General features: G+C 42.9%; 1 protein-coding gene across 3 annotated transcripts in view; it reads left to right on the top strand.

Annotated features, from left to right (window-relative positions):
- Window positions 1-22931, top strand: part of samd12 (sterile alpha motif domain containing 12) — a 154682-nt gene that overhangs the window by 26504 nt on the left and 105247 nt on the right. For all 3 annotated transcript variants that reach the window (XM_067980820.1, XM_067980819.1, XM_067980821.1), the window contains exon 2: window positions 11590-11765. In XM_067980820.1, the coding sequence (XP_067836921.1) occupies window positions 11590-11765 (176 nt within the window). The remainder of the gene's footprint in view (window positions 1-11589; window positions 11766-22931) is intronic.

Here is a 22931-nt window from a genome sequence, read left to right as displayed (position 1 = left end):
AAACTCATGCTGTTAACATTTTGCAGTCTTGAATTTCTCCATATGTGGACAGCTCATGGCAATGCAACTAGCTTAGGCAAGTTATTCGCATCACTATAGGGTACCAAAGCTACCACAAAGAGAATCCCACTTCAGATGGCTTAACTCACCAAAGTCACATAGACCCCTTCTAAGCTTTCATTCATACATGTCTTAGAAAGCTGTAACTGTCTGCCTGTGGGCACTCTAGTAAGATGGCATGTTGTGTTAATGAGTTGCAAAGACTGCAATGACTTCAATTATTAAGACTGGTTAACTTTGGTCAACATTATCTGCTTCTGTATGCTGTAAATTGTCATTTTGTCTGAACACTAATACCACAGAGGAAGGAATGGATGAGGCTGTAGACTCCTTTGCATGGAACCACTCAAACTTGAGCAGCAGTTCTTGTGGCCACTCTAGTAAATGGTCAGTTTTTAAAAAGGAGCTGGTTTATAATATGACTCCAACAACCTGGGTGTTTAAATTTAGGCAAAGCATTTCACTTCAATGTGAGAACAGCAGAATCATAACTACTTTTCTCACTCGGGTCAGATCTGCTATTGAGATACTTAGCAACCCGTTTGTGGTCTGCTGTGTGGAACTGAAGCAGAGGGGCAGTTAAATTTTGGTCTGGGATTCTGTAGTTTTATAAAGTAGAATTTAGAGCTCAGGTGAGCTTGAGTTTCTAAATTGTTTTCTCTAAATTTTTTGGGCTAATTGAAAGGTATTGGAGGTAAAATAGGATAAGACTTTTGGTCAAATATATTCCAATTTCTTTTAAAATGTTTGTTTTTGGGTAAGGGGTAGAGGAGGTATTAGTTTAAGTATGCCTAGTGATGTGCCATGGTCTCCTGAATCTGGTCGGGGACAAATATTCCAAAGTTTTTCTTGAAATTGAATCTGTCTTTATTTTTTTCTCTGAATTTTAAAGTTTGTGGGTTCAAGCCCTATTCCAGGATTAAGTGCATCATTGAGATTGACATTCTGTGCCGTATCGAGGGAAAGCTGCGCTGTTGGAGGTGCCATCTTTCAGATCAGACTTTAAACTGAGCCCTGTCCACCTGTTCAGTTGGAAGTAAAACATCTCATCTTTCTATGTGAAGAAATGAAAGGATTTCTCAGTGCATCCCCTCCCCTCCAACCACCATTTAAGCATATAATTTTTTTAATTGGATGTAAAATAATGCATGCTAGAAAAGGAACTATGAAATGTGTACCCCTTCATTGTATGTATACACATTAACAAAGATCAAAAAAGATGGTTGTGATTTATTGCTAACTTCAAGTTTTCACTCCGTGTGAAGGTATTATGACCAAAACTAATGCTAGGTCATATCACTTGACATTTAACTGAAGATGGATGGGGGTTGGGGTTCTAACATAAGAACATAAGAAATAGGAGCAGGAGCAGGCCAATCGGCCCCTCGAGCCTGCTCCGCCATTCAATAAGATCATGGCTGATCTGATCCTAACCTCAAATCTAAATTCATGTCCAATTTCCTGCCCGCTCCCCGTAACCCCTAATTCCCTTTACTTCTAGGAAACTGTCTATTTCTGTTTTAAATTTATTTAATGATGTAGCTTCCACAACTTCCTGGGGCAGCAAATTCCACAGACCTACTACCCTCTGAGTGAAGAAGTTTCTCCTCATCTCAGTTTTGAAAGAGCAGCCCCTTATTCTAAGATTATGCCCCCTAGTTCTAGTTTCACCCATCCTTGGGAACATCCTTACCGCATCCACCCGATCAAGCCCCTTCACAATCTTATATGTTTCAATTAGATTGCCTCTCATTCTTCTGAACTCCAATGAGTAGAGTCCCAATCTACTCAACCTCTCCTCATATGTCCACCCCCTCATCCCCGGGATTAACCGAGTGAACCTTCTTTGTACTGCCTCGAGAGCAAGTATGTCTTTTCTTAAGTATGGACACCAAAACTGTATGCAGTATTCCAGGTGCGGTCTCACCAATACCTTATATAACTGCAGCAATACCTCCCTGTTTTTATATTCTATCCCCCCGAGCAATAAAAGCCAACATCCCGTTGGCTTTCTTGATCACCTGCTGCACCTGCAAACTAACATTTTGATTTTCTTGCACTAGGACCCCCAGATCCCTTTGTACTGCAGTACTTTCCAGTTTCTCGCCATTAAGATAATAACTTGCTCTCCGATTTTTCCTACCAAAGTGCATAACCTCACATTTTCCAATATTGTATTGCATCTGCCAAATCTCCGCCCACTCACCCAGCCTGTCTATATCCCCTTGTAGGTTTTTTATGTCCCCCTCACTCTCTACTTTCCCTCCCATCTTTGTATCATCTGCAAACTTTGATATGTTACACTCGGTCCCCTCCTCCAAATCGTTAATATAGATTGAAAAGAGTTGGGGACCCAGCACCGACCCCTGCGGAACACCACTGGCTACAGGTTGCCAGTCCGAGAATGTACCATTTATCCCAACTCTCTGCTTCCTGTTAGATAACCAATCCTCCACCCATGCCAGAATATTACCCCCAATCCAGTGATTCTTTATCTTGAGCAATAATCTTTTATGTGGCACCTTGTCGAATGCCTTCTGGAAGTCCAAATGCACTACGTCCACTGGTTCCCTTTTATCCACCCTGTATGTTATATCCTCAAAGAACTCAAGCAAATTTGTCAGACATGACTTCCCCTTCGTAAAGCCATGCTGACTTTGTCCTATTAAATTATGTTTATCCAAATGTTCCGCTACTGTCTCCTTAATAATAGATTCCAAAATTTTACCCACCACAGATGTTAGGCTAACTGGTCTATAATTTCCAGCCTTCTGCCGACTACCCTTTTTAAATAAGGGTGTTACATTAGCAGTTTTCCAATCTGCCGGGACCTTTGCCGAGTCCAGAGAATTTTGGAAAATTATTACCAAAGCATCCACAATCCCTACTGCCACTTCCCTCAAGACCCTAGGATGTAAGCCATCAAGTCCAGGGGATTTATCCGCCTAGAGTCCCATTAATTTACTGAGTACCAATTCCTTAGTGATTTTAATCATATTTAGCTCCTCTTCCCCCCCCCCCACCCCAGAGCCCCCTGTTTGTCCAGTGTTGGGATATTCTTAGTGTCCTCTACTGTAAAGACTGAAACAAAATATTTGTTCAGCATTTTTGCCATCTCAATGTTTCCCACCATTAATTTCCCGGTCTCATCCTTTTTCTTTTTATATAACTGTAGAAACTCTTGCTATCTGTTTTTATATTTTTTGCTAATTTATTTTCATAATCTATCTTCCCTTTCTTAATCAATCCTTTTGTTACTTTTTGCTGTCTTTTGAAGACTTCCCAATCTTCTATCCTCCCACTAAGTTTGGCTACCTTATATGTCCTTGTTTTTAGTTGGATACTATCCTTAATTTCTTTACTTAGCCACGGATGGCTGTCATTTCTTTTACACCCTTTTTTCCTCAGTGGAATATATATTTTTTGAAAGTTGTAAAATAACCCTTGAATGAACACCACTGTTCATGTACCGTCTTACCCTTTAAACTATTTTCCCAGTCCACTTTAATCAATTCCGCTCTCATACCATCATAGTCTCCTTTATTCAAGCTCAGTACGCTTGTTTGAGAACCAACCTTCTCACCCTCTAATTGGATATGGAATGTAACCATGTTATGGTCACTCATTCCAAGGGGATCCTTAACTAGGACATTATTAATTAATCTTGGCTCATTACACAGGACCAGGTCCAAGGTTGCTTGCCCCCTTGTAGGTTCAGTTACATACTGCTCAAGAAATCCATCCCTAATACATTCAATAAACTCTTCCTCAAGGCTACCCTGCCCATTTTGATTTGTCCAGTTAATATGATAGTTAAAATCCCCCATAATTATAGCTGTTCCCTTATTACATGCCCCGACTATTTCCTGATTAATACTTCTTCCAGCAGAGTTGCAACTATTAGGAGGCCTATATACGACGCCCACTAGTGTTTTTTGCCCCTTATTATTCCTTATCTCTACCCAAACTGTTTCATTATCCTGATCCTTTGTCCCAATATATTTTCTCTGTATTACAGTGACTCCTTCCTTTATTAACATAGCCACCCCACCTCCCCTTCCTTCCTGCCTGTCCTTCCTTATTGTTAAATACCCTGGCATAATTCCCAGTCATTGTCACCCTGCAGCCATGTTTCTGTAATGGCCACAAGATCATACCCATACGTCGTTATTTGTGCCTTTAACTTGTCCATTTTGTTACGAATGCTACGTGCATTCAGATAAAGAACTTTCAAATATGTTTTGTGACACTTAGTTCCTGCTTTTTCCTTTTTTAACACTTTACCTTTTACTCCATACCTTCTGTCCCTTCCTGATACGCTTTCCTCTGTCTCCCTGCTCAGGTTCCCAACCCCCTGCCACAGCTTTGATGCTGGGTTAATCGCCTTACGCCTTCTAGTTTTCATTTTATCTGTCGTGCCTAAAGTACACTTTCTTTCCGCTGCTCTATGCTTTTCCCTTTCACTTGTTCTTGAACAACTGTTTGTACTATTTGTATTGTAGATTTCCCCTGGGTCTTCCCCTCTCTTGCTGCTCTCAACTTTATTCCCTTCTGACTCCCCTCTCAGGTTCCCATCCCCCTGCCACTCTAGTTTAAACCTTCCCCAACAGCACTAGCAAACACCCCCGCGAGGACATTTGTCCCGGTCCTGCTCTGGTGTAACCCGTCACGCTTGTACAGGTCCCACCTTCCCCAGAACCGGTCCCAATGTCCCAGGAATCTAAATCCCTCCCTCCTACACCATCCCTGCAGCCACGCATTCATCCTGTCTATTCTCCTGTTCCTATACTCACTAGCACGTGGCACCGGTAGTAATCCTGAGATCACTACCTTTTGAAGTCCTGCTTTTTAATTTATCTCCTAACTCCTTAAATTCACCTTGCAGGACCTCCTCCCTTTTTTTAACCTATGTTGTTGGTACCAATATGGACCATGACTACTGGCTGTTCACCCTCCCCCTCCAGAATGCCCTGCAGCCGCTCCGTGACATCCTTGACCCTAGCACCAGGGAGGCAACATACCATCCTGGAGTCACGTTTGCGGCCGCAGAAACGCCTACCTGTTCCCCTTACAATTGAATCCCCTATCACTATAGCCCTGCCACTCTTCTTCCTCCCCTCCTGTGCAGCAGAGCCACCTGTGGTGCCCCGAACCTGGCTCTTGCTGCTTTCCCCTGATAATCCATCTCCCCCAACAGAATCCATCTCCCCCAACAGAATCCATCTCCCCCAACAGAATCCATCTCCCCCAACAGAATCCATCTCCCCCAACAGAATCCATCTCCCCCAACAGAATCCATCTCCCCCAACAGAATCCATCTCCCCCAACAGAATCCATCTCCCCCAACAGAATCCATCTCCCCCAACAGAATCCATCTCCCCCAACAGAATCCATCTCCCCCAACAGAATCCATCTCCCCCAACAGAATCCATCTCCCCCAACAGAATCCATCTCCCCCAACAGAATCCATCTCCCCCAACAGAATCCATCTCCCCCAACAGAATCCATCTCCCCCAACAGAATCCATCTCCCCCAACAGAATCCGAGGGAGATGGCCCCAGGGGACTCCTGCTCTACCTGCCTAGTCCTTTTACTCTGCCTGGCGGTCACCCATTTCCTTTCTGCCTGCGTATTCTTTACCTGCGGTGTGACCACCTCACTGAACGTGCTATCCACGATAGTCTCAGCATCGCGGATGGTCCACAGTGAATCCACCCGCAGCTCCAGCTCCGAAAGACGGTTAGCCAGTAGCTGCAGCTGGACACACCTCCGGCACACATGGTCGCCAGCGACACTGGTAGTGTCCATGACTTCCCACATAGTGCAGGAGGAGCATATCACGGGTGCGAGCTGTGCTGCCATGACTTGCCTTAGACTTTTAGACTCTCTTCCCGCTCTCGGTCTCCCCTTTTATACTCTGCTCACCTCTCGGACTCTCCTGCCTCACCTGTGATGTCGCACAGTAGTTGTCTCTTGTTGGTCTGCTGCTGCTTCTAATCCCCAATCTCAGTCTTCTACTCTCAGGTCCACTGCCGCTCTGCGGGAAAAGTTCGGAAAAGCAAGGCAAAGCAGCACCTCCTTCCCCCACTTCACTGAACTCCCACACTTACCAAACTCTCAGCAGCACACTGTGTAGTCCGCACACCGTGCAGTTTGCAGTTCTAAACCTTATATAAATATGGTGTTAAGATTTAGCCCTCTTCCATCAAACAAGGCAATTAAATTGCAAAAGGTTCAGAAAAGGGTAGTAAGGTTAATGCTGTAAATTGAGAGGCTCAGATACATTTGTGAAATACAGAAAAAAATTGAGGGAGATCTATTTCAGCGAGAGGCACATGCTCTCAATGGTGTTTACCATATCTTCAAAAACTCACTCGTAACTATGCCATTTGTAAGTCAACAAACCTTTCTTTAGTGAAATAAAGTGGTAGTCTTTGGTAGCTCACACTTTGAACTACTGGCATTTATATAACATTCTTCATGTGGAAGAACATCTCAGAGCATTATGGGGAGAGTAGAATTTCAAGCAATAGATAGAAAGATTTTTTTTTTAAAAAAAGCAGGAGACCAGGATGCAAATGTAACAAGTGTCTTTTTTTACTTCCCTCCCTTCAAAATATTGCTTTTAAAATCCGAGTGGGTTTAGGTAGGGAGTTCCAATGAGCAGTGGCATTATGATTGAAAGATTGGCTTCTGATGCTGGAACCAGGGTGTAGGGGACAATCAATCTACCAGAGATAGAAGATGGGACATACAGCTATAGAAGGTGATTCAGCTAAGATAGGGTGAGACTGTGGAGGGATTTGGAAGTGATGTGCTGGGGATAAAGTGTCTGTGAAGCTTGATAAAGACAGAGTTGGAGTATGAGGCTTCGGACAACAGAGCCCTCAGACCATGGAGTTTGGATTAATTGGAGTTTGTGAATGGTGGAGGAGGGCAGCTGATAGGAAGGGCACCCAAGAAATTAAATCTAGAGATTATTAAGGTATAGATTCAGGTTTCTGCCACAGAAGTGAGAATTTGTCCCAGCTGGTTTATGTGATAGTTAGGCCACTCAAATTCTCGATTGAACTGGATTCTGTGATTTTTGCTTTGATCAGTTGTGTTTTTGGACTTTGGAAAATATTCCTCAGGCTCAGCATCAACTACTCCCGTAAGTGAACCCTTGACTGACCTCCAACTGACCTGCCCAGTCAAACAGTAATTTTTTCCCCATCTCCAATATTTCTATACCTAATACACTAAAGTGTACAAAGGAAATAAGGGGAAAAAAACTTTTTAATGCCCCTATGATTTTTCTCCTGGGTTGCTCGCAGCAGTGTCCAGGAGATTAATTATTTAATTCCTGGAGGCTCCAATTGATCCATTACAATCAAATTACAGGATTCTGCCTGATTTATTATGACCCATCAGTTTATGATTGAAAAGTAAAATTCTGTCCTTTTTTATGGCATTTTTAATCAGAGTTTTGGTGTTTGTATTTCGTGATTTTCTGTCCACTTTTCAGTGAAAAATGCTGATCAGTGGCCTTGGTGATGGTTCTAGACTAGAATAAAGATCTGCATGGTCACTGTTGTATACAAGTTGGAAATGCCACCTTGACATTGTCAAACTGTTCATCTACCTTGTGAGCAATATCCACTGTGACAATGACATCACTGTAGAAGTGATATGAAATTCTGTTTTGCTGCAGTGTTTAGTCTTCAGCAATACCTGTATGTACTAAGCAGAATGGCTAGGCTGCGGGTGAAACTTCATGCTACTCTATTACAGTACTGGCGATGCTGGATAGTGCCAAAAGTTAGCAGTCTTGGGCTCAACTACAGCATTTTATATTGAATATTAATACTGCCCACTTTGTATAAACTGGCATCCATCGATGGACTAATCCATTATCTGCGACGCTGACCAACCAGCTTTAGACATGTCACTTGGCAATCCCCTACAGATGCTGGTTAGCTTACATTTGCTGGCCATAACCAACAGAATGGAAACACTCGTGAGCACAATTGACCGCTCGTTGGATTGGTCATCAATTCCAGGCCATTTGGGTGCTCCAAGACTTGTCTGTAAGCTGTCTGACTAAAACAGTGAACAGAAGCACTTGGTGGAATCATGTTTTGAGCCCACTGTTTCTGTATTGGACATGCAGAATTGAATGTAAAGAATAGAGAATCTCCGGCATTGAGATACTTTTTTTCAAAAAAAAAGTATATTTAGAATCCAATTTCAAGCATTTGTAAAACTTAAAAGCTACCATGGGTTTAAATTCATATAAAACTGTTTTTCTATGCTCTGACAGTTAGAAATTAATTACGATGAATGGAGCAAGTACATTAGTGGTTGGTTTCAGGACACATCTTGTAGGACCCGAGTCACATTTAAGGGCTGGAGCTTGGAAGACAAATTTATCTTTTCAGTGAAAAATTATAGAAGGAATGCCCACATTGGGAATTGTTTTTCAAAATGGCCTTTCAGAAGGTCCCCAAGGGACTTGTAAAACACAACAGGTTGGAAGCATTCAGCAAGCTGTTGAAATGCTGTACCTCAGTACTGGAGTGCCTCTAAGCTTGGAATGGCAAGCAGATGGTGAATGTGACACAGGCCTGTTTTAGATCTGTAGTGTCATTTTAAAATGACTTTTTAATGCTCAACGTCTGTTTTCAAAAACCTTCAGTTTATTGGTAGAAATTCCTCGGGTCTTTCTCTTGTGTATTCCACTGTTGTCATATGCTGTTTTCCGTGAAGTTCCTGGAATATGGCTGGGGGTCCTAGTGCAAGAAAATCAAAAAGTTAGTTTGCAGGTGCAGCAGGTGATCAAGAAGGCCAACGGAATGTTGGCTTTTATTGCTAGGGGGATAGAATATAAAAACAGGGAGGTATTGCTGCAGTTATATAAGGTATTGGTGAGACCGCACCTGGAATACTGCATACAGTTTTGGTGTCCATACTTAAGAAAAGACATACTTGCTCTCGAGGCAGTACAAAGAAGGTTCACTCGGTTAATCCCGGGGATGAGGGGGCGGACATATGAGGAGAGGTTGAGTAGATTGGGACTCTACTCGTTGGAGTTCAGAAGAATGAGAGGCGATCTTATTGAAACATATAAGATTGTGAAGGGGCTTGATCGGGTGGATGCGGTAAGGATGTTCCCAAGGATGGGTGAAACTAGAACTAGGGGGCATAATCTTAGAATAAGGGGCTGCTCTTTCAAAACTGAGATGAGGAGAAACTTCTTCACTCAGAGGGTAGTAGGTCTGTGGAATTTGTTGCCCCAGGAAGCTGTGGAAGCTATATCATTAAATAAATTTAAAACAGAAATAGACAGTTTCCTAGAAGTAAAGGGAATTAGGGGTTACGGGGAGCGGGCAGGAAATTGGACATGAATTTAGATTTGAGGTTAGGATCAGATCAGCCATGATCTTATTGAATGGCGGAGCAGGCTCGAGGGGCCGATTGGCCTACTCCTGCTCCTATTTCTTATGTTCTTATGTTCACCGTCTCGTTGCAGATCGTGTTAGTGTGTTCACTTTTACATGTTGGGTTTCGCTGGTTGTCACCTAAATCCCTCCCACATGACTTATTTTGGGCTTCTGATCTGCTTTATAAAACTACACTTGGCTGCCAAACGTAATAAAGTTAATTTTATACTAAATTCTGTTGCTTTCGCCCTCAGATGCACGTCTGCTTTCGTAAATCTTCAATTTGCTGATGTTTCTTTTCAGATTGAGAGGTTGCCTTTTCAGTTGTGTCTCGGGCGTTTGGTCTGTATCCTGTGAGTGAGATGTTCTTTTTGTTAATGGTAACTTTCATCTGCGCAACGTGCATAGCTGGTAGTGTAATGATATTTTCCCCGATAACCACTGAACCCTCTTGGTGTCTATGTTCTTGCAAATATGTCGGTTGTGCTGTATTTTAGATTATTAGAATTTATAGTGTCTCTCACAACCTCAGGATGTCCTAAAGCACTACACAGCCAATGAATTACTTTTTGAAATGTTGTCATTTTAATGTAGGAAAATGCAGCAGCCAATCCCACCAATCGGATGAGATAAATGACCAGATAATCTGTTTGTGATGTTGGTTGAGGGATAATTGTTAGCCAGTGAAACAGAGAGAATTCCCTTGATCTTACAATAGTGCCACGGGATGTTTTACACCCACCGAAAAGGTCAGATAGGGCCTCTATTTAACGCCTCATACAAAATATGGCATCTTCAACAGTACATCACTCCCTCAGAACTGTACTGAAATGTCAACTCAGATTATATTTCCAAGTCTCTGGAGTGGAGCTTGAACCCACAACCTTCTGATTCGGATGAGAGTGCTGTCACTGAGCCAAGGCTGACCCCGTAGTAAAGATTTTGGCCAAGGAGGTTCGAATTTGGCGCTTTAACAGTTTTTCCCCACTCCCCCCCTGTCTACTTTGCTTCAATCAGGGAATCTTGCTGTTCTCAATAATAGCCGAGTACCATTTTTTTTTTCTTTTTCTAAATACATACTAACTTCTGAGATTAAAGTGGGAATTGAGTGCAAATCCTTAACTTGCTACTCTGTGGCAGCAATGTATTTAATTCAAAATGTTCTTAAATGGATTTACACTTATCAAAAAGTGGCCTACAGCTGAAACTCTAAACTACAGCTTTGATAAATTGCCAGTTGGATATCAAACGTCTTTATCTTTGATTATCCTTCCAAGCACTTCTGTTAAGCAGTCTGTAATAGTATAAGATTTGGCTTAAAAACTTGCCTCTATATGTAGGGAATCATAGAATGGTTACAGCGCAGAAGGCCGCCATTCAGTCCGTTGGTGGGTGGGTGGGACAAATTGAGTGAAGTTTTTTAACCTGTGCAGATCTATTACTAGAATTGAGTAACAGCAGTTGTTGTGACCAGGTTGACATGCATGCATCTGTTTCCAGGTTCTAGTTTATGATTGGTAACTTGCTTGATCTTGTTTCGAGCACTGGTGTATAACATGGATAGCAAGACACTAGCAAAGCTACCTCTGCCTCCACACAAGGAAAAAAATAATTGAGGAGAATATTCTTATCCAGCAAAACACTATTTGCGTATTTGATCATGTATATCACCAGAATAGGACAGCCTTAACGTTTCAGAATTGTAGACATCAATTGGCTGAGCTTGGGATTAGATGAACGTGGTTTATTGATGGTATGTGCTCAGCGGAAGTTGCTTATTAGAACAGTGTCGCGGTCGTAGTAAAACTGTAATCAGAAGACGAGATTGTGGAAATAAACCTAGTTATAGTGGTGGTCCAGCATTCTTCAAGGATGTCCTAATATTTAGAAATGGTAAGGTACTGTATCATGTTTACTATTCTGTAGAGAAAGGGGCTTCCCAACTACCCATTTGGGATCTATATGCATGTTGGCAAAAGTATGGAGCGTTTTCTATAATGGGAACTTTTTTTCTTCAGCCTAACTATTAATACAGCTTGTTTTTCAGCTGATGGTAGCTAAGTTGAAATGATTATTTATGTCTTATTATTATACTTCCATTTCCCAGCTGTTCATTGTAATCTTGACCAGAACGGTGTGGATCACGCTGTTTGTACTGAAGACGTGAGCCTGCAAGTACTTGGTGATCCAGAGGTCTTGAATTCAAATGACGAAAAGACTTTAAGGATAGTGGAATCAAATGAGAGTCCAAAGAGTCTTGTGCCAGAAACAGAATCAGTGAAGGTGAGTGTAGTTATAATCGGATGTATAATTCAATCGTCCCATATCTGAGTAAAATGAAGCATTTGAGAAGAAAAAGGTACTCAGCCAAAAAAGTAGTATTTACTTGATACTGTCTTGTCAGTCAAACTTGATTTTTCCTTAATGTTGGTTTAAAACCTACAAAAATAGGGATAAAACTAACCACCTGTTTTGAGGCTAGTAACTATCTTGAATAGAAGTGTCCTTTAAGGTTATCTGTCTGCTATTTTAACTGAAGAGAAAAGGGAATATTCAAAACTAAGGGCCACTGATCTCAATGTGGTTTAAGTAGAGATGCAAACCGAAGTATTGGAAAGCAGTGAGAAGAAGTAATGAACATAAAATGGCTGAATCTAAAGTAGTAATGGTTTTTCTTATGTACATCCATTGGTAAGGATAATGGGTTAGTACATTCGCCTTCACTTCGGATGAGGAGGGAAGATTACCTAGGTCTCACATTTCCAGGAATAGAAGAGAAGGAGCGAGACAGTATGCATATAATAAAATACTGTTATGTAAAGGTAAGACATTCTTAAAGTAGGCAAATTATCTGGTCTAGACAACATTTGCCTACCCAAGAGTCTTAAAGTATAGAAAACTCTTAATTGGTATTTACCATTCTCAGGATGTGGCTGTTGCTGGTAAGGGCAGCATTTATTGCCTGTCCCTAGTTGCCCTGAGCAGATGGTGGAGGGTTGCTTTCTTGAACTGCTGCAGTCTGTGTGGTAAAGGTGCTCCCACAATATTGGGAAGTTCCAGGATTTGGACTACATTTTTAGCTAAATTTGAGAGACCCAAGGAATATTTTGAAACGGTTCAAGACATACTGGCAACTTTAGACCAGTAACTTCAAAATCTGTTTAAGGAAAAATCTATGAAAAAATTTTGCGATTATAGTGCTCAAATGCTTGGAAAAGCATAAATTGATATGAAGAGCAGCCCTGCCAAGGAGGCAAGAAGGGGGGATCATGGCTGGTTGATCTGTTTTTCAAATATATTACTGACATTATGGAAAGCAAACATGCAGGTGCAGCAAGCAGTTAAGAAGGCAAATGGTATGTTGGCCTTCATTGCATGAGGATTTGAATACAGGAGCAAGGATGTCTTACTGCAGTTGTACAGGGCCTTGGTGAGACCACACCTGGAGTATTGTGTGCAGTTTTGGTCTCCTTACCTAAGAAAGGATACACTTGCCATAGAGGGAGTGCAGCGAAGGTTCACCAGACTGATACCTGGGATGGCAGGACTGTCGTATGAGGAGCGATTGGGTCGACTTGGCCTGTGTTCACTCGAGTTTAGAAGAATGGGAGGGGATCTCATTGAAACAAATAAAATTCTGACAGGGCTAGACAGACTGGATACAGGGAGGATGTTTCCCCTGGCTGGGGGGGGGGGGGTCCAGAACGAGGGGTTACAGTCTCAGGATACAGGGGTAGGACATTTAGGACTGAGCTGAGGAGAAATTTCTTCACTCAGAGGGTGGTGAACCTGTGGAATTCTCTACCACAGAAGGCTGTAGAGGCCAAGTCACTGAATATATTTAAGAAGGAGCTAGATAGATTTCTAGACACAAAAGGCATCAGGGTATGGGGAGAGAGCAGGAATATGGTATTGAGATAGAGGACCAGCCATGATCGTATTGAATGGCGGAGCAGGCGAGAAGGGCTGAATGGTCTACTCCTGCTCCTATTTTCTATGTTTCTATGAAAGGGAATTGCACTTTATCTATAACTTTCAAGAAGCTTCTGATAATGACCTGATAAGGTAGGGACTCATGGACAAGGGGATAAAAGTATGATCCTGGATAGATTTTTTTTAAAAAAAACAAGAAATTGAGAGTAGCCATTAGTATAAAATATGATAAAGCAATAGATCTTAAAGGGCTGCAGCTTGCCATTAAAGAGCAACAAGTGGTGGCAGGGAAGTATTTGAAGGTCATCCTTCAGAAAAAGCACAGGTGCAATTTCCATAGTGGGAGATCAGTCAAGTCAGTGCAGTCACCCAGATCCGTCATAACTGGCTACAAATGAAGAATAAATTTGCTGGTATCAGCAAGAAGATGGTCAGTGTGCTGTTCACTTCTGCACATGTTTCTTGTGGGGCCCCATCAAGCATGACACATACTTGAGTAGGGAACTCTGCACCCTCTGGTAGGAACCATTTAAAGTATTTCACACCACCATTACCCTTTTGTACACAGTCTTTCATTGTGACAAAGCTGGAGGGCATACTGTTCTTGCTGTGGAGGTGGAACAGCAAACAGATACTTAGACTTCCCTCTGCTGTTAAAGCGTTTCTCTGGGGTTAGCAGCCATGGATTCAGAGGCTAGCCCTCATCTTCTAACAGATACGCCCATGGTATTGTTTCATCCCAAATGCTCACTGATGCTCAGTTTGGGTTCTGCCAGACCTCACTACAGCCTGGGTCCAAACATGGACAAAGGAGCTGAATTCCAGAGGTGAGGTAAGAATGACTGATCTTGACATCAAGGCAGCATTTGACCGAGTGTGGCACCAAGGAGCCCTAGTCCAACTTAGTCAGTGGGGATTGGGGGAAAACTCTCCAGTGGCTGGAGTCATACTCAGCCCAAAGGAAGATGGTTTTGGTTGTTGGGGGGGCCATCATCTCAGCCCCTTAATATTGCTGCAGGAGTTCCTCAGGGCAGTGTTCTAGGCCCAACTGTCTTCATCTGTTTCTTCAATAACCTTCCCTCCATCACAAAAGGCAAAGGTAGTGCTGTTTGCTGATGATTGCAGAGTGTTCAACTCCATTCGCAATTCCTCAGATAATGAAACCGTGCATGCAGCAGGACCGGGACAACATCCAGCCTTGGGCTGATAAGTGGCAAGTAACATTGCCTGACACTTGTGTGGTGCAAACGACTACCTCCAACAAGAGATAGTCCAACCACCTCCCCTTGACATTCAATGGCATCACTATTACCAACTCTTCCAACATCAACATCTTGGGGGTTGCCTTTGACCACAAACTCAATTGAACCAGCCATGTAAATACCACAGCTACTAGAGCAGGTCAGAGGCTGGGTATTCTGAGGCGAGTGACTTGCCTCCTGACTCCCCAGAGCTTCTCAACTACCTACAAGACACAAGTCAGGAGTGTGATTGAATACTCTCAAACATCCACTCCCTCTACCACTGATGTACCGTGGCTGCAGTGTATTCTATCCATAGCATAACCATGACCTTCGCCACCTAGAAGGACAAGGGTAGCAGGTGCATGAGAATATCACCTCCAGGTTCCACTCCAAGTCTCTCACCATTCTGATTTGGACATATATCGCAATTCCTTCATCACTGGGTCAAAATCCTGGAAGTCCCTACCCAACAGCATTGTGGGAGTACCTTCACCACACGGACTGCAGCTCTTCAAGAAGGTGGCTCATCACCACCTTCTCCAGGGCAATAAATGCTGGCTTTGCCAGCAAGGTCCACATCCAAAGAATGAATTAAAAAAAAAATTAAACAAGCACTGTGGACTTCTGCATAATGAAGATGTCCTGGTTGATTCCTGGATATTGGCCATTGATATGCATAATGGGGTTTATGTGATCAGGTACTATCTGAACATTGAGTACAGATCCTTGCTGTTTGTGCAGGCCATAGGATTGATATGAGCCTGGTGCCTATGTGTGCAATATGCGACGCCTTGCACGCTAGGTTAACCCTAACACCCGATAAAGGCTCTGCTCCTATCCAGGTGCCTTCTTTCCATAGCCCCTTGCAAACATAGTATTTGTCATTGGCTTGATAAACTGTAACCTACCATAGGGGCACTCTAAACTACCTGAAATGGCAAATATCTCTTGGAGTGGCTCGGAAGGGTCCAGTAGCATGAAATCTTAACACTGTGGTAACCATCACTTTCACAAGAACTTGTCAGCAGTTTGCCCTGCAGCAGATGGTACAACTCTGACAGTCTGTGTGGCAAAGACCAGTTTCCTGTGACATGTCGAGGTACATTTGGAGGAGTCTATAAAAATTGGTAGTGATGGGTGTGGACAAAATGCATTGGCACCTCATGAAACCCCCAAAGGAATATGCATCCTTACCACTTTGGTGCAATTTAAATGGCCACATTAACCGAGAATAACTAAGTACAGGAGGGAAAAAATAATGGACCATACTCTGCTATTCCCATCACCTCCTTGACCTCTGCAGCAAGAATGTTTCTTGCTCCACATTGAGACAAGTGCTTTTCCTCCTCAATATATCTCCCATGGCTAGCCCAGGATAGCTAATGGGATGTAGGAACATCAGTCTGGTGAGCCCCTGCAACGTTGAGAAACTAAGCTACTCTCCATTCGAAAGCTACAGTTGGCAGCAAACTGTGTGGCATGAGCCGAAGTGGAATCCCAACCACACCAGAGATGTCCTTTTCTGTAGTGCCCTTGGAACCTGGAGGAACCACTGGGTAGAATTTTCATGGGTTTACCCGATCTCTGGAAGATCGGCGGAAGCCCTGGCCAGACAGTTTAAATGGCCATTTACAGCAGTTCTGTGGAGTTTCTGCTGATCTTCTGCCAAAGTTACAGTGGGAAAACGCCTGTGGAGATGCTACCCTAACACAGCATAGCCACATAGTGAACTCAGTTAAGGTGTGCAAAGCCATTGCATCCTATCCAGTACGGTGTCTGAAACCTACAGGCATTCTATGGCCAGGAATTTCCACTAGGGGCACTCTATGCTGGACACTGCGCCGGTTTTGCCGAGCTGAAGTTACGCTCAAACTCATTTACATAGCCCGAACGTGTCATCTCCCATGAATCAGTGCAATCAAACGGCGTTATCAATCGTGATCAAGTATTGACTGGTACACGGCAAATGAGATCTTAAAATTACTGAATTAAACTAATTTAAACTGAAAATGTGTTCAAGTAATTGCTACAGCTGAAGAAACATCCCAATCAGTGGTCACAGGCCCTATGTACTAAGGGCAGATCAATTGACTAAATTCAAATTTAAAGTAATTGTAGCATCAGTATGAGAAACAGGCCTGAGTGAGGCTTCAGTTGACGGCTGGTACTGCAGCTGCAGGTCATTAACGATGGCTTAATGTGAAGAGCTCCCCCGAACGGGTGCAATCGTTGAAAACTCGCTGTGCCGACCTGGGGACATGGCCAGTTTTGTGGGCGGGAACTGCTTCGAGTGAATTGACTTTTGAACCGGCGTAAAAGATCGCAGATACTAGAGAGTGAGTGGTTATGGGCATAACTTACGTTTTAAATTCTGCAATCTTTTGCCCTATTTCAGTCGATTCCACCCAGATTGTGCTGATACCTGGGTGGAAAACATGCGGAAACTCCAGGCCATATGTTTAGTGCAATTCTGTTTACGATCAGATTGATGGCTAAGGTGAACAGCATTGCCTTTTCAGCAGAGACCTCCCTTGTAGATAGGCCTGCAGTGAAACAGCCGAAGCTGTCAAATTGATCTAATTGACAGTCACACCAGAATGCAGCAGCAGATGGAGTACACGCTTCACATGAACAAAGTCATCACAGAACAAATCAAAACTCCTGACAAATGAAGCAGATGAAACCTTTTCTGAATCTTCAGAGTTGGGGAAAACTGCATGGAACCTAGACACTTGCCTTCACTCAAACACTTCCTATTAAGCTACTGGATCTCAGTGCAGCAAACATGGTAATTTTGCACGTACCTACACCCCAGCATATAAACTTAATAGGACTGAAAATCCACAGCCCTCTCCAACACACTTCCAGTGTAACTCCAGTGGGATTTCAAGGATTTGAAGGACTTCAAATTAGGCTGGGAAGTGGGTATGCTGGGCCTCCCTTAGGAGTTTCTTGGATGGTGTTTCTGATCAGGAGGTGGGGCAAGGGTCAGGGACTCCCTACAAAAGGGGTTCCTGCTTTCCCAGTCCTCAGAGACAGGGTGTTTATCAGTGGCTAAAAGGCCGAATTGGAGGTCCAGGCTGGGGTTGTTGTCTGGGCACCTGAATATGTTTGTTTTCAAATAAAATAAACATACACAATTTAAATACCTAGGAAAGGCTTGTAACATACTTCTATCCGACTATACACCAATATTGATTACATCAGAGGTGCCTCTGACTCATTCACCCAAAGAAAGGGCTTCAAAATACTAGTTTTTTGAGTTTGAACAGCTTGATCCCTTACTGGGTACACCAAGACCAGATTCGCCTACAACAGACACTTCATTGACTCTTTTCAGTATGTTCTCATCATTCTTCCACTTGCTGGAAGAATTTGCCTCTGGATGCTGAAGCTTTCAAGAGTGAACTGGGCCTTCCTTGAAAGTGTGCTGGAGAGAATAAGCTTTGACAAAACTTTGATTTAAATTGCCCTTGTTTTACAAAGTTTGCAGTAACAGTGTCCTAGCCACCCTGACTGTTAACCTTCAATCTTCCAGGGGCATCCAGCAGTGATGCCCACTTCTATCCGCACCCACCTAAATTGATCTGATTTAAAAACATGCTCAGATAAATAAAAATTTTAGAAAAAGACCAATTGCTGTAGATTGAGAACAGGCTGTGTGTTCAATCTCAAACTTATTACTGATGCTATGAAATGAAAGACTGTGTTAGCAACCTATAGTGCCACAGAACTCAACAATTAAAGATGATAGGGAAGGGAGATTGTGTAGATCCTTTAAAGATTACAAATATTTGGTGGATTCATATTTTAAATTTCTCTATCCTCCTGGCCAATTCTAGGAGGAAAGTGAATTTATAGAGCTCTGGAAAGAGTGAAATAAACTTGTATCATATGCGCACTCCTACCAAATTTTTTTTTTATTATTCATTCATGGGATGTGGGCATCGCTGGAGAGGCCAGCATTTATTGCCCATCCCTAATTGCCCTTGCGAAGGTGGTAGTGAGCTGCCTTCTGATAGTTCTGACCAAAATATTTCAGGAAAGGTATTATCAACGTACTTGAAAATATTAACTTGTAGGTATATGGCAACTTACATTAGAGAAGCCTCCGATACAAGCCTGTGGTGCTTCTCATACAATCTCTTTCTTGCTCATTATATCAATGCAATAATATTGCATTGGAACCTTTTTGATTATCTGAACAATTGTTTGTACCACTGAAAAGTGGAGCTATCTTGTTGTAATTAGTTTGTGCCACATAATAATATACACAGCCAGTACAAATTGGTTTTAATGAGCACTGAAGAAAGAATGATAACCTAATTATAGTTTGTATTAGATTATGACTTGGAACACATTTGCCAAGTATGGCACAGTGGATTGTCAATTGAAGAGCATAAATGAACTAGAATCATAGAATGGTTACAGCACAGAAGGAGGCCATTCGGCCCTTTGAGCCCGTGCTGGCTGTTTTGTAAGAGCAATTCAATTAGTCCCATTCCCTCGTTCTTTCCCCGTAGCCCTGCCAATTTTTTCCCTTCAAGTATTTATTCAATTCCTTTTTTGAAAGGTATGATTGAATCTACTTCCACCACCCTTTCAGGCAACGCATTCCAGATCATAACTATTCGAGAGTGCGTAAAAATGTTTTTCTCATGCGGCCTTTGGCTGTTTTGCCAATCACCTTTACATCTGTGTTCTCTGGTTCTCGACCCGTCAGCCAATGGGAACAGTTTCTCTTTATTTACTTTTATCTAAACCCTTCATGATTTTGAATGCTTCTATTTAGTTTCCTTTTAACCGTCTCTGTTCCAAGGAGAACAACCCCATCTTCTCCAGTCTCCACATAACTGAAGTCCCTCATCCCTGGAACTGTTCTAGTAAATCTTTTCTGCACCCTCTTTAAGGCCTTCACATCTTTCCTAAAGTGCAGTGCCCAGAATTAGATACAATACTTCAGTTGTAACCGAACCAGTGTTGTATAAAGGTTCAGCATAACTTCCTTGCTTTTGTACTCTATGCCTCTATTTATAAAGCCCAGGATCCTGCATGCTTTTTTTAACCGCTTTCTCAACCTGTCCTGCTACCTTCAACGATTTGTGCACATATACCCCCAGATCTCTCTGTTCCTGCACCCCTTTTAGAATTATACCATTTTGTTTATATTGCGTCTCCTCATTGTTCCTGCCAAAGCGTATCACTTTGCGTTTCTCTGCGTTAAAATTCATCTGCCACGTGTCCGCCCATGCCACCAGCCTGTCTATGTCCTCTTGAAGTCTGTTACTATCCTCCTCACTGTTTACTACACTTCCAAGTTTTGTCATCAGCAAATTTTGAAGTTGTGTCCCCTACACCGAAGTCCAAGTCATTAATATATGTCAAAAAAAGCAGTGGTCCTAGTACTGAACCTTAGGGAACAGTAGTGTATACCTTCCTCCAGTCTGAAAAACAGCCATTCATCAATACTCGCTGCTCCCTCACTTAGTCAATTTCGTGTCCATGCTGCCGCTGCCCCTTTTATCCCATGGGCTTCAATTTTGCTGACAAGCCTATTATGTGGTACTTTATCAAATGCCTTTTTGAAAGTCCATATACCCCTCATCAAAACACAATTTGCCTTTAACAATTCCGTGCTGGCTTTCCTTTATTAATCCACACTTGTTCAAGAAACGATTAATTTTTGTTTGGATTATCGTTTCTAAAAGCTTCCCCACCACAGAGGTTAAACTGGCTGGCCTGTAGTTGCTGGGTTTATCCTTACACTCTTTTGAACAAGAGTGTAACATTTGCAATTCTCCAGTCCTCTGGCACCACCCCCATATTTAAGGAGGATTGGAAGATTATGGCCAGTACCTCTGCAATTTCTACCTTTTACTTCCCTTAGCAACCTAGGATGCATCCCATCTGGACCAGGAGACTTATCTACTTTGAGCACAGCCAGCCTTTCTGGTACCTCCTATCAATTTTTAGCCCATCCAGTATCTCAACTATCTCTTCACTTACTGTGACTTTGGCAGCATCTTCCTTGGTAAAGACAAATGCAAAGTACTCATTTAGCACCTCAGCCATGTCCTTTGCCTCTATGCGTAGATCTCCTTTTTTGATCCATAATCAGCCCCACCCCTCCTCTTACGACCCGTTTACTGTTTTTATATGCCTATAGAAGACTTTTGGATTCCCTTTTATGTTAGCTGCTAGTCTATTCTCATACTCTTTCTTTGCCCCTCTTATTTCCTTTATCACTTCGCTGTACTTTCTATATTCAACCTGGTTCTCACTTGTATTATCAACCTGACATCAGTGATACGCCCCCTTTTTCTGGTTCATTTTACTCTATCTCTTTTGTCATCAACGGAGCTCTGGCCTTGGTTTGCCCTACCTTTCCTTCTCATGGGGAATATCCCGAGACTGTACCCGAACCATCTCCTCTTTAAAGGCCGCCCATTGTTCGATTACAGTTTTGCCTGCTAATCTTTGGTTCCAATTTTCCCGGGCCAGATCTGTTCTCAACCCACTGAAATTGGCCCTCCAGTTAAGTATTTTTACTCTAGATTGCTCCTTGTCCTTTTCCATAACTAATCTAAACCTTATTATGATCACTGTTCCTTATATGTTCCCCCACTGACACTTGCTCCACTTGACGCACTTCATTCCCCAGAATCAGATCCAGCAATGCCTCCTTCCTCGTTTGGCTGGAAACATATTGATCAAGAAAGTTCTCCTGAACACACTTCAGAAATTCCTCCCCTTCTTTGCCCTTTACACTATTACTATCCCAGTCTATATTAGTTGAAGTCCCCCACTATCACAACTCTATATAGTTCTTGCGCTTCTCTAATTTCCCTGCAAATTTGCCCCTCTGTATCCTTCCCATTAGTTGGTGGCCCATAGAATACACAGTGTATTGTAATGGTGCTCCTCTTGTTAACTCTCTAACTGAATAGATTCCGTCCTTGACCCCTCAACATCCTCTCTCTCCATCACTGCAATATTCTCCTTAATCAATACTGCCACCGCCGCTCCCCCCCCCCCCCCACACACATTTTTTCCTTCCCCATCCTGAACACCTTGTATCCAGGAATATTTAGTACCCAATCCTGCTGTTTTTTGAGCCAGGTCTCTGTTATTGTCACTACATCATATTCCAGATGTGGCTATTTGCACCTGCAGCTTGCCAACCTTATTTATCATGCTTCATGCGTATACACACGTGCACCCTAACCCTAATTCTATCTTAGACTGTCTCATATTCTCTTAGTCTGTTCCTACCTAATACTGTACTATTTCTTACTCTGGGAGAGACAGATAGCACTAATCATTTGTGCACCTTGTTTAGAGTCAGAGTTATACAGCACGGATAGAGGCCCTTCGGCCCATCGTGTCCGCGCCGGCCATCAAGCCCTGTCTACTCTAATCCCATATTCCAGCATTTGGTCCGTAGCCTTGTATGCTATGGCATTTCAAGTGCTCATCCAAATGTTTCTTGAATGTTGTGAGGGTTCCTGCCTCCACAACCCTTTCAGGCAGTGAGTTCCAGACTCCAACCACCCTCTGGGTGAAAAAGTTCTTTCTCAAATCCCCTCTAAACCTCCCGCCTTTTACCTTGAATCTATGTCCCCTTGTTATAGAACCCTCAACGAAGGGAAAAAGCTCCTTAGTATCCATCCTATCTGTGCCCCTCATAATTTTGTACACCTCAATCATGTCCCCCCTCAGCCTCCTCTGCTCCAAGGAAAACAAACCCAATCTTCCCAGTCTCTCTTCATAGCTGAAGCGCTCCAGCCCTGGTAACATCCTGGTGAATCTCCTCTGCACCCTCTCCAAAGCGATCACATCCTTCCTGTAGTGTGGCGACCAGAACTGCACACAGTACTCCAGCTGTGGCCTAACCAGTGTTTTATACAGCTCCATCATAACCTCCTTGCTCTTATATTCTATGCCTCGGCTAATAAAGGCAAGTATCCCATATGCCTTCTTTACCACCTTATCTACCTGTTCCGCCGCCTTCAGGGATCTGTGAACTTGCACACCAAGATCCCTCTGACCCTCTGTCTTGCCTAGGGTCCTCCCATTCATTGTGTATTCCCTTGCCTTGTTAGTCCCTCCAAAGTGCATCACCTCGCACTTTTCCGGGTTAAATTCCATTTGCCACTGTTCCGCCCATCTGACCAACCCATCTATATCGTCCTGCAGACTGAGGCTATCCTCCTCGCTATTTACCACCCTACCAATTTTTGTATCATCAGCGAACTTACTGATCATACCTTTT

Source organism: Heptranchias perlo, chromosome 3 (genome assembly GCF_035084215.1).
Source record: "Heptranchias perlo isolate sHepPer1 chromosome 3, sHepPer1.hap1, whole genome shotgun sequence".
Classification (NCBI taxonomy): Eukaryota; Metazoa; Chordata; class Chondrichthyes; order Hexanchiformes; family Hexanchidae; genus Heptranchias; species Heptranchias perlo.
This window is presented reverse-complemented; position numbering and strand designations above follow the sequence as displayed.